Source organism: Parus major, chromosome 20 (assembly GCF_001522545.3).
Source record: "Parus major isolate Abel chromosome 20, Parus_major1.1, whole genome shotgun sequence".
Lineage (NCBI taxonomy): Eukaryota > Metazoa > Chordata > Aves > Passeriformes > Paridae > Parus > Parus major.
The window spans coordinates 12,395,056-12,407,956 of NC_031788.1; the positions used below are offsets into that span (position 1 = coordinate 12,395,056).

The 12,901-nt window shown below is 43.3% G+C and overlaps 1 protein-coding gene across 1 annotated transcript in view; it reads left to right on the forward strand.

Annotated features, from left to right (window-relative positions):
• LOC107213455 (formin-F-like) overlaps positions 1-10,370 on the forward strand; it is a 29,198-nt gene extending 18,828 nt beyond the window's left edge. The window contains exons 10-17 of the mRNA XM_015647916.3: positions 2,096-2,186; positions 2,732-2,818; positions 4,498-4,650; positions 5,154-5,283; positions 5,421-5,453; positions 7,194-7,297; positions 8,345-8,428; positions 9,052-10,370. Coding sequence (XP_015503402.1) covers positions 2,096-2,186; positions 2,732-2,818; positions 4,498-4,650; positions 5,154-5,283; positions 5,421-5,453; positions 7,194-7,297; positions 8,345-8,428; positions 9,052-9,156 — 787 coding nt within the window. The 3' untranslated portion in view covers positions 9,157-10,370. The remainder of the gene's footprint in view (positions 1-2,095; positions 2,187-2,731; positions 2,819-4,497; positions 4,651-5,153; positions 5,284-5,420; positions 5,454-7,193; positions 7,298-8,344; positions 8,429-9,051) is intronic.
• The last annotated feature ends 2,531 nt before the right edge of the window (positions 10,371-12,901 follow it).

Genomic DNA, 12,901 nt, shown 5'->3' on the forward strand with positions numbered 1-12,901 from the left:
GATTGTTTTATTGCTCTATGTTGTATAATTTCAAGGATTCAAACGATGCTAGCTGGCTTCAAGGATTCTGTCCCTGGGATTATTATTTACTGCCAAAATCGATGAATCCACGTGCAAATCTTGCACTGAGAGGTAGCTGCACCTTTTTCCACCCCGAGAGTTTTGAGTGTAACTGGAAGAGTTGAGATCCATCTCAAAGTGATGGCTTGGATCCCCAAGGATGGAAGGAGCAGACAGGAATTCTCCTGGAGCATCAGCACTCCCAGGTTTCCCTGGCACGACACAAGGAGGGCACTCAGCACCTCTGAGGAGCTTTCCACCCCATGGAGGTGTCCCATGGGAAATCTCTCCTTGGAGAACGGTGTGAGCCGTTCCCAGGTGACTCCCAGCCCATGGGCAGGACAGGAGAGCTGGCAGGAGGCTGGAAAATTCCTCTCAGTGCAAATTGTACCTGCCAGAGTGTCTGAGCCAGGGCACAGTGTCCAAATCCTGCTGCTGGAGAGTGAGAAATCCTTCCAGCCACAGCCAAATCCCGTTTTCAAGGCTGGGACCAGGGAGCAGCGTCCTGCTCATGCATCCAGTGCAAGTGATGGGATATCACTGGGAACTTCAAGAATGAATTTCATACAGAAACCTCTCCATCTCTGAATGATTTTTTTCCTCATTTCTTAACAGCAAAGCACTCCACGTCCCTCTAAACTTATTTTTTTTTTTTCCAGAGAAATGGGAATCTTTTTCATTGTGCAAATTCCATTAGAGCTGCATTCATGTAAAAAGATATTTATGGAATGCATTCATGTGTTTTTGTGCCTCCTTTCTCATGGCTCCCATTGTTTAGTGCTTTGAGCTTTAAACCTTCCAGATAATCTGTTAGTTCCATTTTCTATGCATAATGCAGCTAAAGAGTTTTATGGGATATCAGACTTCTGATTAAATGAAGATGTTTGCTGTCACCTTTTAAAATACATTCTATGAATTTGCTTAAAAGCTCAAACTATTTTTAATGTGAATAAACACCCTTTCATTTGCCAACAGCTAACTTATTTTTAAATAAAAATTCTCTTTTTTTTTTCCTTGATGGTAAAGTGGGCTGAAAGGATTACATTTCAATCTGCTACAATATAGAGTTAATTCAAACCCCAGCAATTTTATAATTGGAATGTCATATTAATTATTGACAATAGTAAAATAAATATTAGTGTTTGTCCTGTGTTTAACTTGCTAAAATATTTGCCTTTTTCCATCTTTGAGTACATTCCCTGACTTTTACTGGAAATGTATAGCTCTGCCCATGAATGTTTAATCACTCTTGCTGCAAATTTAGAAGTTTGTTTTAAGAGAAAGAAAAGAGAGTAGGTCTGAATACTGATTTCAGCTTCTTTACACTCCTCACATGTGAGCTCTGACATCGATTCCATTTTTCTGAAGAAAGCTGTGAATTCCCCCAGTGATGGCTCAGACAGGCAGGGAGATCTGTGTTTGTTTTTCCAACTGGAGGAATATTTGAAGACATCAACCTTCTAAAAATCCGTGGCCCTGGAGGATATTCTGTGACCTTGTGCAGAAGGGAGGAGGATGTGGGTCTGTGTTTTGTGTTGTCACCATTTAAGCAAGTGGAAAACCCCGTAAAAATCGTGATAAAGAAGAGAAACCCTCGAGGCTGGGGTTGTTGGGGTGTCTGTGCAATGCCAGGAGGGACAGGATGATCCTTGTGGGTCCCTTCCAGCTCAGGATATTCTGTGATTCTGCCTCACCAGAGATAAGAAAGGATCCAACCTCTTTGTAAATCAGGGCCTGACCTCCTCTGTCTCGTATTTCTAAAATATTCTGTCATTCTGAGTTCTCTGTATGTCTTGGGTTGACATTCTGGCTGTTTCCAGCCTTATCCACGTGGAAGCTTTCCCAGATATCCAGAGGTGTCTGCAGATCTCTTTTGCCTCCCATCTCACACGTGGTTCAAAAGCCTACAGAGGACAAGCAGTAAATATGAAACACAGACCACACAAAATGTAGGGAGCTCCAGGACAAGGGATTATTTTATCAGAATGCAGAATGAAGAGGAAGATGACACCTAATTTTAATTTTGTCTTTCCAGATATTTGCCCACACCCAAAGATGCAGGAAGGTACCTGTCCTTCAAGGGCTCTTGCTCAGAGCTGCACGTGGTTGACCAGTTTATGTTCGAGGTGAGGAGTTTCAATACTAAAGGACACCACATCCTATTTTTAGGGCATTCTCCAAGCTAAAACCACTGCAAGAAGCTGTTGTTTAGAACCTAAATTTACAATCTCACCCAGAATCAGCATAAAAGGAATATTCTGATGAAGAGTTGAGACAGGTAGATAACAAAAAGAGAGCTATGGATCTCTTTGTGTCTCCGAGTCACGCTCCCTCCTCTTCCTACAGAGTAGGAGCTGATTTATCCTGACCTAAATCCAGATTCCCAAAATCTAGAAGCCATCATCTATAAAATTATATGTATTTAACCATCTTTGCTCACAAGAAAGGATTAAAATTGATTTTAATACTGTCTGCCGAGGAGCATCCAGTGAATTTACAGTTATGGGCCAGAGCATATCCAGGATTAGGATTAAATGAATATAATGGAGGAAAATGAATAAATGGGCACAGAAATCAGGCAAGCAATGGCCCAGCTGAATTGCTCAATAAATAATGAAAGGTATACACATGTTTTGGTATAAATGTCAGTTTTTATTCTGGTTCTGTGCAGATGTGTAAAATCCCTCAGCTGGGCCAGAGGTTGGATCTGCTGCTCCGTGTCCGTGAGCTCCCCGAGAGCATCAGAGATCTGGAGCCTGTGAGTACCAGGAGCCTTTTCTGTGTGTTTTGGTGAGTGTTTGTGATCAGCATCTGGCTGTTTGCTCAGAGAGGCCCAAACCAGCTCAGGGCAGATTTCAAAGCTGTGTAGTTTGGGAGGATTCTTTTTGGGTTTTTTTCCCACTTGTGTGTTTAATATTGTCCTTATTCCACCAAGGTTCAAGATGATGGGCATGGCAGTAGAATAGACTTCCACAAAGGAGGGAGAAAAGAACAGGAAAAGATCCTCAAAATTTTATTTGGAGTTATGAAACTTTCCTCCTTCTTTGGCCAGTGATAAGACAGAAGTGAATTTCACCATTCAAATTCAATTCCCTTTGTGGGGAGCTTCTGCCCCATGAGCTGAGAGAATCAGTCTAAGACATGGAGGATTTTTTTTTGACAAATCTCAAAGATATTTATTATTTCTTTAAAATTGAAGGAGCTGTTCCCCTTAAGGATTACAGCTCTGGGCTGAAATTTTTGGGAACCAGAGCTCAAGTGCCTCTCTGCCTTTTTCCAGGATGACCTAAGATGCAAATAAACAAGTGCCAGTCTCGTGACTGGATCCTGCTGCTCCCAGCTGTGCCTCCCCTGCCAGGTTTTGTCCATGCTCTGATTCAAAACAAGGATTTCCACACCATGAAAATGTTTCAGAGGTTTTTGCCCTCGTTCTGCACGGGAATGAAAATAAAATGTGAAAGTTCTGCAAGACCAAGTTGTTATTCTTTTTCTGGCTGTGATTAAACCCACAGTAGCAGTGAGGGGAGCTCAGAAGAGGAGCAGATGGAGAGCACAGGGGACATGCAGAGGTTCCTGACCCTGCCTGCTGCAGTCACACCTTTGCTGTCCTCCACTGAAGCCAAATATTGAATATTTGAAAGTTGTGCTGTGCACTGTTTGCTTTGATGGATATTTAATGTTCACTGAAGAGCTAATTAGTGTCTAAGTATGATCTTTTGCATGCTAACACCTATTTTTATACCACAGAATATAGACCTAAAATCCCAAGGGGCAATGTGAATGTTGGCTCTGATCACCCCCTGGCCCTGAGCTGTGCTATAAATGCTTTAACAACAGCTGTCAGTGCACCCATGTGCTTCATCCTCTCCCTGTTTTTAAACTTGCACTGATGAAAAGAGGTGTGGTGCTAAAAAAATACAGATTTTTTAACTGAGAACAAAATCACCTCCTGTGCCTATAGCCCCAAGAAGGGAGGTGGCTTCCTGGGAAAACTGAATTATACTGATTTGGAGTACAGGAAATGATCATTCTTCCTTGTGGGGAAACTGTGCAAAGAGTTTTGATAACAGCATTGAGCTGGTGTCAAAGGAAGGGAGGGAGGTGAAGGATGGAGCTCCAGACTCTGCTTCCCCTGACCCCTGAAATTTGGGCAACCAAACTGCAAAACACTTTTTGTGCACAGGAGGCTGAGGTTGTTTTGGCTGAGCTGGTTTGGCAGCCACAAAGGATGTGACTCCTTTTGGGGTGACTGTGCCAGCACAGCTTTCTTGGGGGCTTGGAACTTGCTGAAAATCCCTGAGGGATTTGGAGAGGGAGATGTCCTTGGGCAAGGGAGGGATTTCAGGAGGGGACAGCGAGGGGGGCACAGAGAAGGTGCAGACACCAGGGATTTATCCACATTTTCAATCTGTCTGAGGGAAACTTGGTGTGTTTCAGCTGATAATCCAGAATATCCAAGCGAGCAAGCAGCTGCAGTCCAGCCCAAAGTTTGTTGCTGTTTTGGAGTACATTTTAGCCATGGGGAACCATCTGAATGAGAAAGCTGGGAAAGAGGTGGCTAAAGGATTCCGACTGTCATCTCTGGCCAAAGTGAGTAAATATTTTCTTGTAATTAAAGTCTTCCTATTCCAAGGTTTGTTAGCCATTAATATGAACTGTCCCTGAGCGTGGAGAGAGGCAATAATTCCTAATGAGGAGCTCACATCTTACCGCCCACCCTCGGTCACACGAGAACAAAATCCTGTTTAACAATGAATTCTCTCCTGCCTGTGATCACAAGCTGTGTTTCCCCATTTCAGGCAGCAGCACTGGCTTTGTGCTGCTGAATTTGCTGTGTCTCTAATGAGGTAGAACATCCAAATGCTGATTTGACAGTACAATCCCTTGGCATGAGGAATTGTCTGACACCAGCTACGAGCCAGGAGCGCGCGTGGAACAGCAAAACGAAAAACAGAACTTTAACTCCGCTGTTTCCTATTCTTGCCAAATACACCTGGGATCCATCAGCACCTCTGCTGCTGCTTTCTCATGGTTTATTTGTTTTTGGAGGGGTGGCAGCTCAGTGTGTCAGTTCTTGCTCTGCTCTGTTGCAGCTGCCTCTGCTGAGGGGCAAGGAGAGGACGTTCACCCTTCTCCACGCCCTGGTGGAGCAGATCCTCCTACACCAGCCCGAGCTGGCCACGTTTCCTCAGGAGCTGACAGAATTTGAAGCTGTTCCTGATGGTGAGAGGAGGGAAGTGGGGAGAAAATGATCAAATGATCAGCAAATAAATAATTAAGTCCTTCAACTCCTGTGCAAACTCCCATTCTCGCTGTATAAATGATATTTATATCATTTTCCCCTCTCTCTTCCTTTCCAGCGTCCATGAAGGGCCTCAGTGCTGAAGTTGATGGTATGTAAATGTGGTTTCTACATTCAGATTTTCATGCACTGTGCAGTCATTTGGAACAGGTTTTCAGTGTACCTCTGTAGTTTGTAAAGAGAGTTAAAGGTTCAAAACATTGAGGTGAAGTGTTGCCATGGAGATGCTTAACCTGCCATGGTACTGTGAAGAATCTAAAAACAAAAAAAAGAAATATTGAAGTATGTCCAGGTGGTTTAGAAATGTAAAAAAAAAAAAAAATGTACTTGCCATGGTAAATAGATTTTATCATGAAATACAAAAAGTTAAGTGGTACAAGTGCCCATCACAGTGATGGCTGTGAGAGCCTCTGGGACTGGGAGTGCAGCAGGAGAAAACTTCCTGGAGTTCAAGAACTTCCTGGAAACAAACTGGTTCCCTTCTCTGGAAAGGATTCCAGCACCAGTGAAGTCAACAGGAGGGACAGAACAAAGTTGTTCAAATGGAAGATGGGTTTTGGGAAGATGGGATTTGGGAAGATGGCTTTTGGGAAGATGGGTTTTGGGCAGATGGATTTTGTAAGATGGATTTAAGGAAGATGAATTTTGGGCAGATGGATTTTATAAGATGTATTTCCAGCTCCCCATGGAACAGTCCCATGGCCTGGGAGCTCAGAGGGTTTTACACTGAGCCCTTTGAGAGCTGATAGCAGAGTGACAGTGGCTGGAAATGATGTTTATTATGTTGCAATTTATAATAATCTGTGTTTTGAAGGTGTGCCGTGGGTGTTGGCCAACTCCAGACCAATATTCCCAATTTCAGCCTTTGATGACAGAGCTGAATGATGCTCACTTTCACTTTTGGTTTGGCAAACCCTTGCACCCCTTCAGGGCCAGCTCTGGGAGCAGCTCAAGGCTCCTCCAGTGTGTTTTATCCTGCTCCAAGAAATTCCAGCACACCTTTTAGGAGACATAAATCACTAAATGTAACAATATTTACCTTCATTCACCCGTGGTCTGCAGGGACAATTCAAGTTGAGTGAGTGTTTTCAGGACAGTTTTGGAGAGTGCTGGGCCAGGCTGCATGGTGGGGAGCAGAGCTGCTGGAGGTGTCCAAGGACATGGGGTGGGCTGGGCTCTTCCCTCCGTGGGTTCCTGCTGTGCCCAGGGCAGTCACTCCAGGCCAGAGGGGAAGGAATGCCCCAAAACCCAGGGAAGCAGCTTCTCCCAGCTGAGGAGACATCCTGGAGCTGCAGGAGCTGCAGGAGCTGCAGGAGCTGCAGGAGCTGCAGGAGCTGCAGGAGCTGCAGGAACTGCCCAGCACAGGGCAGGAGATGCCAGAGGAGCCCCCAGAGCCAAGGCTGTGCCCTCTGCCCCAGCTGCTCCCAGGGAAGCAGCCCAGTGCCAGCTGACAGGATTTCTTCCTGTTCCACAGAGGATTTTTTATTCTTTTATCTTTAAAAGAACCCAGAACTTCCTACACAAAGATGTGGGTTTGAAGGATGTTATTTCCACGGTTAATCCCAGTGCAAGGTCAGATTTATGGCTGCTGCATTACCACGCTCTCGACCTCTTCATTATCCTGCCCTTGCTGGATGTGATCACATTTTTACCCTGAGAAAATGCCTCTTTCAGGAGCTCTGCCTCTCACCAGGAAGTTAATACTCCTGGATAAATGTATTGCAGACCCACATTCTCTTCTATTTTCCTTCTGCCCTAAATTAGACCGTCGCAGCCCTTTGGACACCTCTTCGTGCCGGTGAAATTCCTCTCTTTCTTTTCCTTTTGTTAGTTTTAAAAAAGGAACTGGAGAACCTTATCCAGTGCCGGAGGCTCATTAAACCCAAAGCAAGCAAGGCAACACCTCAGGAGTCCCAGTTCTTCAAGGAGCTAAAGGTAAATCATCCACAACCTTCCTAAGGGAGGAGTAACCTGGGAGTTTGTGCTGACACCTGGGGCCAGGAGAATTTGAGGGAAAGTGGATTTTTATTCCCTTCTGAGGGTGACTCGTGCTGTAATTTGCAGTGTGGGAAGGGTTTTCAGGTTTGTGCATCTCCTGCTTTTCCTTCCCAGGCAAGTGGATGAGGAGCAGGCAGCCCCACGCTGCCTGGAGGAGCACTTTGGGATAATGGGAGTTTTAGAGTGAATTTGTAATTATTTCTTCTGCCCTCAGACAGAAGGGGATTTACAGAGGATCATGGAATCATGGAATGGTTTGGAAGGGACCTGAAAGATCACCCAGTTCCAGCCCCTGTCTTGGAACACAGAATGATAAAATCCTGATTATCCATAAGTCATTCCCAATCCTTTAGGCTGGAGAAGCCCTTTAAGAGCAAACCCAGCACAACTGGGATGTCCCCAAGTGCCACATGCCCTTCCTCTGATCCCCTCCAGGGATGGGCAGCTGTGCCAGGGCTGCACAACCTTTCTGATGGAGAAATTCATCCTCAAATCCCACCCAACCCTCCCCTGGGGCAGCTGCGGCACCTCGGGGGTCCCAAACGAGCTGCTGGAAATGTGGGTGTTGCAAACAAATCAAAATGAAGAAATTTGGTTTCCAGGTTTGTTTCTAAAGGCTGTTTCTGCCCTTTAAGGACCTGAAAACTGGCAGTGTTTGCTGCAGGGGCAAAAATCAGGAAATCAGGACCTTGTGATGCTCCCCTGGCTCTGCTGCTTTTCACATATTTAGGTTTTGTCATTTTATAACACAGTTAAAATTCTCTAACTTCAACCTTTCTTTTTTTTTTTTGTTTTTTTTTTTGTTTTTTTTGTCTTTGATGTCTTAATACTTGCAAGGGAATGTGTGTGTGCTTCTCTTTTGTGAAATGTGAAATTTTTATGACATGAAAATTTCGCCTTGAATGGTTTTGCTTTCACCGCTGTTTAATTCCTGCTTTAATCGTGTGCTCCTACAGCAAATTAAGAAGTTTTATTTTATTACAGGATTTGATTCAGAAATATGAAGGGGATCTCTCCCAGCTGTCAAAAAGATGTGAGGAAATGAAGAAGCTTTATAGCAACGTACTGGTACATATCAGATTAAAATGCAATGAAAATAAACCTACATTTCTTTTTTAAAAGGGAGGAAAGGAGGGGAAAGGAGTGGAAGAAATTCCCACTTGCTTTACATTTATACTGGCTGTAGAAAAAGAAAGAAAATCCCATATTTAACAGCAGTCAGAGATCTTGAGGAAAGGGACAGAAATGGGGTGGTTACCCCTGAAACTGGAAGAATATCCTGGGATTTGGACATTTTTGTACACATTTCCTTTAATGAATGGATTCATCTCCCGAGTGCAGAGCCAGAAAAGTTCAGGATTTACTGATTTTTCTCCTCCTCAGCTGGAGATTTGTAGTCCAGCCAGAGAGATTAACCCAGGTTACTGAGGCAGTTCACTGAAAGCTCCTTAGATCACTTTTATTTGGGATATTTTGGATCTCAGTCCCCTGGAGATTTCAGACAGCTCAAAGTTTGATTCTTCCTCCTCTTCCCCTTCCTTTTTTACCTCTTATTCCGTTTCTTTATATCAATATTAACAACAATGGAGATATTTACATTTTCTGCACTCTTTAAATTTCATTAAGCTCCTGGACATGGTTTAGATCACCCAGATGTAAAAGTTTAATATTCTTTTATTTCCAATTTCCAGGTGAAGTTTGGGGAGCCTGCAGACCTGGACTCCCAGGAACTCTTTGGGTGGATATCGTCGTTCATCACTGGGTTTAGGAAGGCGTGTGCTGAAGTCACACCATAAAAAACCAAATTTTATGGAGAGCTGAGAGAAGGAGGAGCCCAGAAAACAATTTTTAATTGTTTTTTATTTTATAATGATCAGCAGCACATTGCCAATCTCACCTGTGCAGCAGAACACCTTGATTTGGAGAGAAATTCAATTTATAATGTGTAACTTTCAGTGGTATTTAACCTGTAATATCCCAGATCACTTATGAGCCTCTCAATTTTGTGCTTTTGTACCTTCAGATTCCCATATATTGAGAAAAGAAACACTTTCAACCTTTCATAATTCATCTTTTCCATCTTTCCCTTTGAATGCTTCTGACCCAGTTTTAATTATTATTTTCAGTGTAACTTTCTTTGTGCTGATGGAATTTCTAAAGAATACTTCACACATTTTATAATGAAATGGGGAGCTGTTGCCCACAGAGGAGAATATTTTAACAAATTCTTGTTTATTTTGCTATTAAAACAATGCAAATGTGGTATGTAATGAAGAAAGTCTGAGTGTTTTATTTTGCTCTGTCCCCCCTAAGCAGGACAAAAAAAAATAGCATTTTTTTATGGCTAATTTCATGTATTTGACATCAATAGCCAAAATTAGCACCCCTGAGACTTATTTTACATAAAAAATACTTGCAGAAGCAATCCAGGTATTTAGTTTTATGCCAAATTGGCTGTATTTGCCTCCAGCCAACATCAGAGCAGTGATACCTACAGGATCTGCAGCTTCCATCCCTCATTTCTGCCTGAGAGAGGAAAATCCAGCTCCTTTTTAATTCCTTGCAGCCCCGTTCCACAGTGCCCTGCCCTGAGCATGTCCCTGCCCTGCCAACAGCACTGGCAGCTTTTGATGTGTGTGGTTACAGCTCCAAAATGGGAATTCTCTTCATTTACATGGGAATGATGCCAGACCATCCTGGACACCAGTGCCATTTCCATGGTATCAGGATCCCTGCATCCCTGAACGGCTTTCGTGATGCTCATGTTAAATTTCATGGGTTTTTAACTCCAAAATCCTGCTAAGTCTCTTTTAACTAAAGGTTTTTTCCTTTTTTTTCCCTTGTTACCTTTTTTCCCCAACTCTTTCTTCCCCATTACTTTATTTAACAGCTTGTATTTGTTTTATAGCTCATCTGGCAAGGCCTCTCCCAATTAAAAATATCTCCTGCCCAGTGGTCGATATCTGTGCCTTTGTGGGAACATCCTGGAGCATTAATTAAAAAAATTAATGCCCAAGCAGCTCCTTGGCAGGAAGTTCTATCCCCTTCAGAGAGCACAAAGCTTTCCTGTGGAGTGGGAGATGTTTCCATTTTCCCAAATAAACTGTTCATTCCTGCCTGGGAGCTTGAGACATCCTGATTTATAGGTAAAATAACTAGACCTCGTTCCCTACCTCTTTCTTTATTTCTTATCTTATTTAGCATAAGGCTGAGGTTTTTCAGGTCTCTTAAATTGTATTATTGTGTTTTAATGGTTAAAACAATAATGTTTTTTACACCTCAACATTTATTTGGGATTTTATAGATGAGCTCCAAGTCTCCCTGTGGATAATGTCCTTGGAATCCCTCCTTAGCAGGTGATGATTTTATCCTGCAAAAGTCATAAAAGCATTGGGTGATGCTTCTTTTTGTGGAAAATATTACTATTAGGAGCAATCTGACTTGCAAGAACTGCAGTATTTTTATATTTGGGTTATTTTTTTCTCACAGAGATGATTTTTGGCATATTCTGGAATATGAAATGTTAGTGAGGGTGTTAGAGGAAGTTCAGGTCAGTGGAATTCTTGTCAATATTCAGCTGTGGGTCAGCTCAGCAGCATCAGAACCACTGGCTCCAGCAGCAAAAGGAGGTTTCTTTCCATGGTTTGTTTCCCTAAAATGCACATTTCTGCCAGGTTAGATAATTTCTGTATCTCACAGCTCAGAACAGCCCCTCTCTCCAGGCCTGGAGAAATCCCTGACTTTATCCAGTGTCGGAGCACCTCGATCTTTCCCAGGACACTCTGGGGGAAAGGGAGCTCCTGCAGCTCCCACGGGGCACCACTCACAAGGGCTTTTCAAGAATTCACAGGTTGAAATACAAATTCCTCTCCCCAGGGGCAGAATTCTCCCAGGGTTTCTTCAAATATAATGCAAAGAGCAGAGATCACCCAGCACTGGAGAAAAAATTTAACTTCCATAAATCCACAGTTATATCCCAGGGCAGTGGCTGAACTTTGCTTTCCCATTTTCCTCTTTTTTTGTTTTCCCCATTCCTACCTGAACTGCAGGCACCAGGCAGGGTGCTCCTGCTAATTTGTATAAACAAGCAGTAAAATTAAAATTGTGGTCACTTGGAAGGTGTTCTGTGCAGAAAAGCTTTGATATCACTTATGGTTTCTGGCTTGAATTAATGCCTTTCAAATCCAAACCAGTTTCAGGAGAAGGGGGAAATGCTGCTGGATAAAGAGAACAAAAGTGGGATTTCTGAAACCCTGTTGGGTGCCCACTGTACAACAACCAAAGCCTCAAAGAGTTCTCAGAAAATCCTCCTGTGCTCAAGAAGTTGCTGAAATCCTCCTGTGCTCAAGAAGTTGCTGCTATTGATGGCTCAGAAAAACCACAAATGAGTTTTAAACTGCTCATCTCAAAGAAGAAGATGTGGAGAACTCCAAACCTGCAGGCTGCTCTGAGCTGAGGTGACTCCAAGAGCTCCTGGGCAGATCCTGCCTCGCTCCCAGAATTTGGGATGGGGATGTTCACAGGTACAAGATTCCTGCATGAATGGCTCAGTCAGGCTGCCAGAATGCTCCACTGCTAACTTTTCTCCCCAAATTCAACGTAAATATTAATTTTTTCCACGGTTTAGAATGTCCTGAAAGCTGAACCAGCTGCTTTATTCCCAGAGTGACAAAGACCAGGGGAGCCTTTGAAAGCTCCAGCTGATTCAGGTAGGAACACTGTGAAAATAAGATTTTCTTCAGCCCTGACTCGAATCCTTCACCTCACAGCATGGTGTGGTGTGTCTGGGATTTTTGGGTGTACATTGAGATGACTTCAGGCATTGCTAAATGAGCTTTAAGCCTCCCCACTTGCTGCCTATTTACCCAGGGATGAATTTTGCCCACTGGGGATGTTTTATACAACGGCAGTCAGCAGTAATTAAACAAGAGAAAGCCACAAAGTAGCTAAATATTGCTTTAAGCTCATCTGACAAAGGAGACATTTGAAACAAAAGGTTTCAGCTGCAGATTTGAAGTCCCGGGGTGCAATTTAGAAGTGCTGCAATGTGTTTTGAAACACAAATCACTCTTTTGAAAAGGGGTAAACAACTGATGATCTCTGCCATGGTGATGCCATGTGCTCATAAACACTGACCTAAAAATCCCCCAAAGGTTATTGTCCATAAAGTACTGATGAGCAGATTTATACCAAAATCCTTCTTGTAGCTCCTAGAAATTCTCCTCAAAAAGATCTGTAGGACTCAGGCTGAAATGCTGCAATTCTAAATAGAAATTTGCTCAATTCCAATGCAGGAACTTTTCTCAGCCAGTAAATAACTCCCAGATAAGATCCCAAGTTGCTGTCATTAATGCTCACACTGAAGCCTGTTCCTTGGACTCCTGCCATTCAAAACAATCTCATCTCTCACTTTGCTGTCAGGAATTAAGCTGATTAGGAAAATCAAACCCTTGAGGTGATGGAATTACTGTGAAATGTCCTGTGAAAGGACAGCCCTGCTGTGATGACTCTGCTCTCCAAGCTGCAGTGGATGAAGCAGCT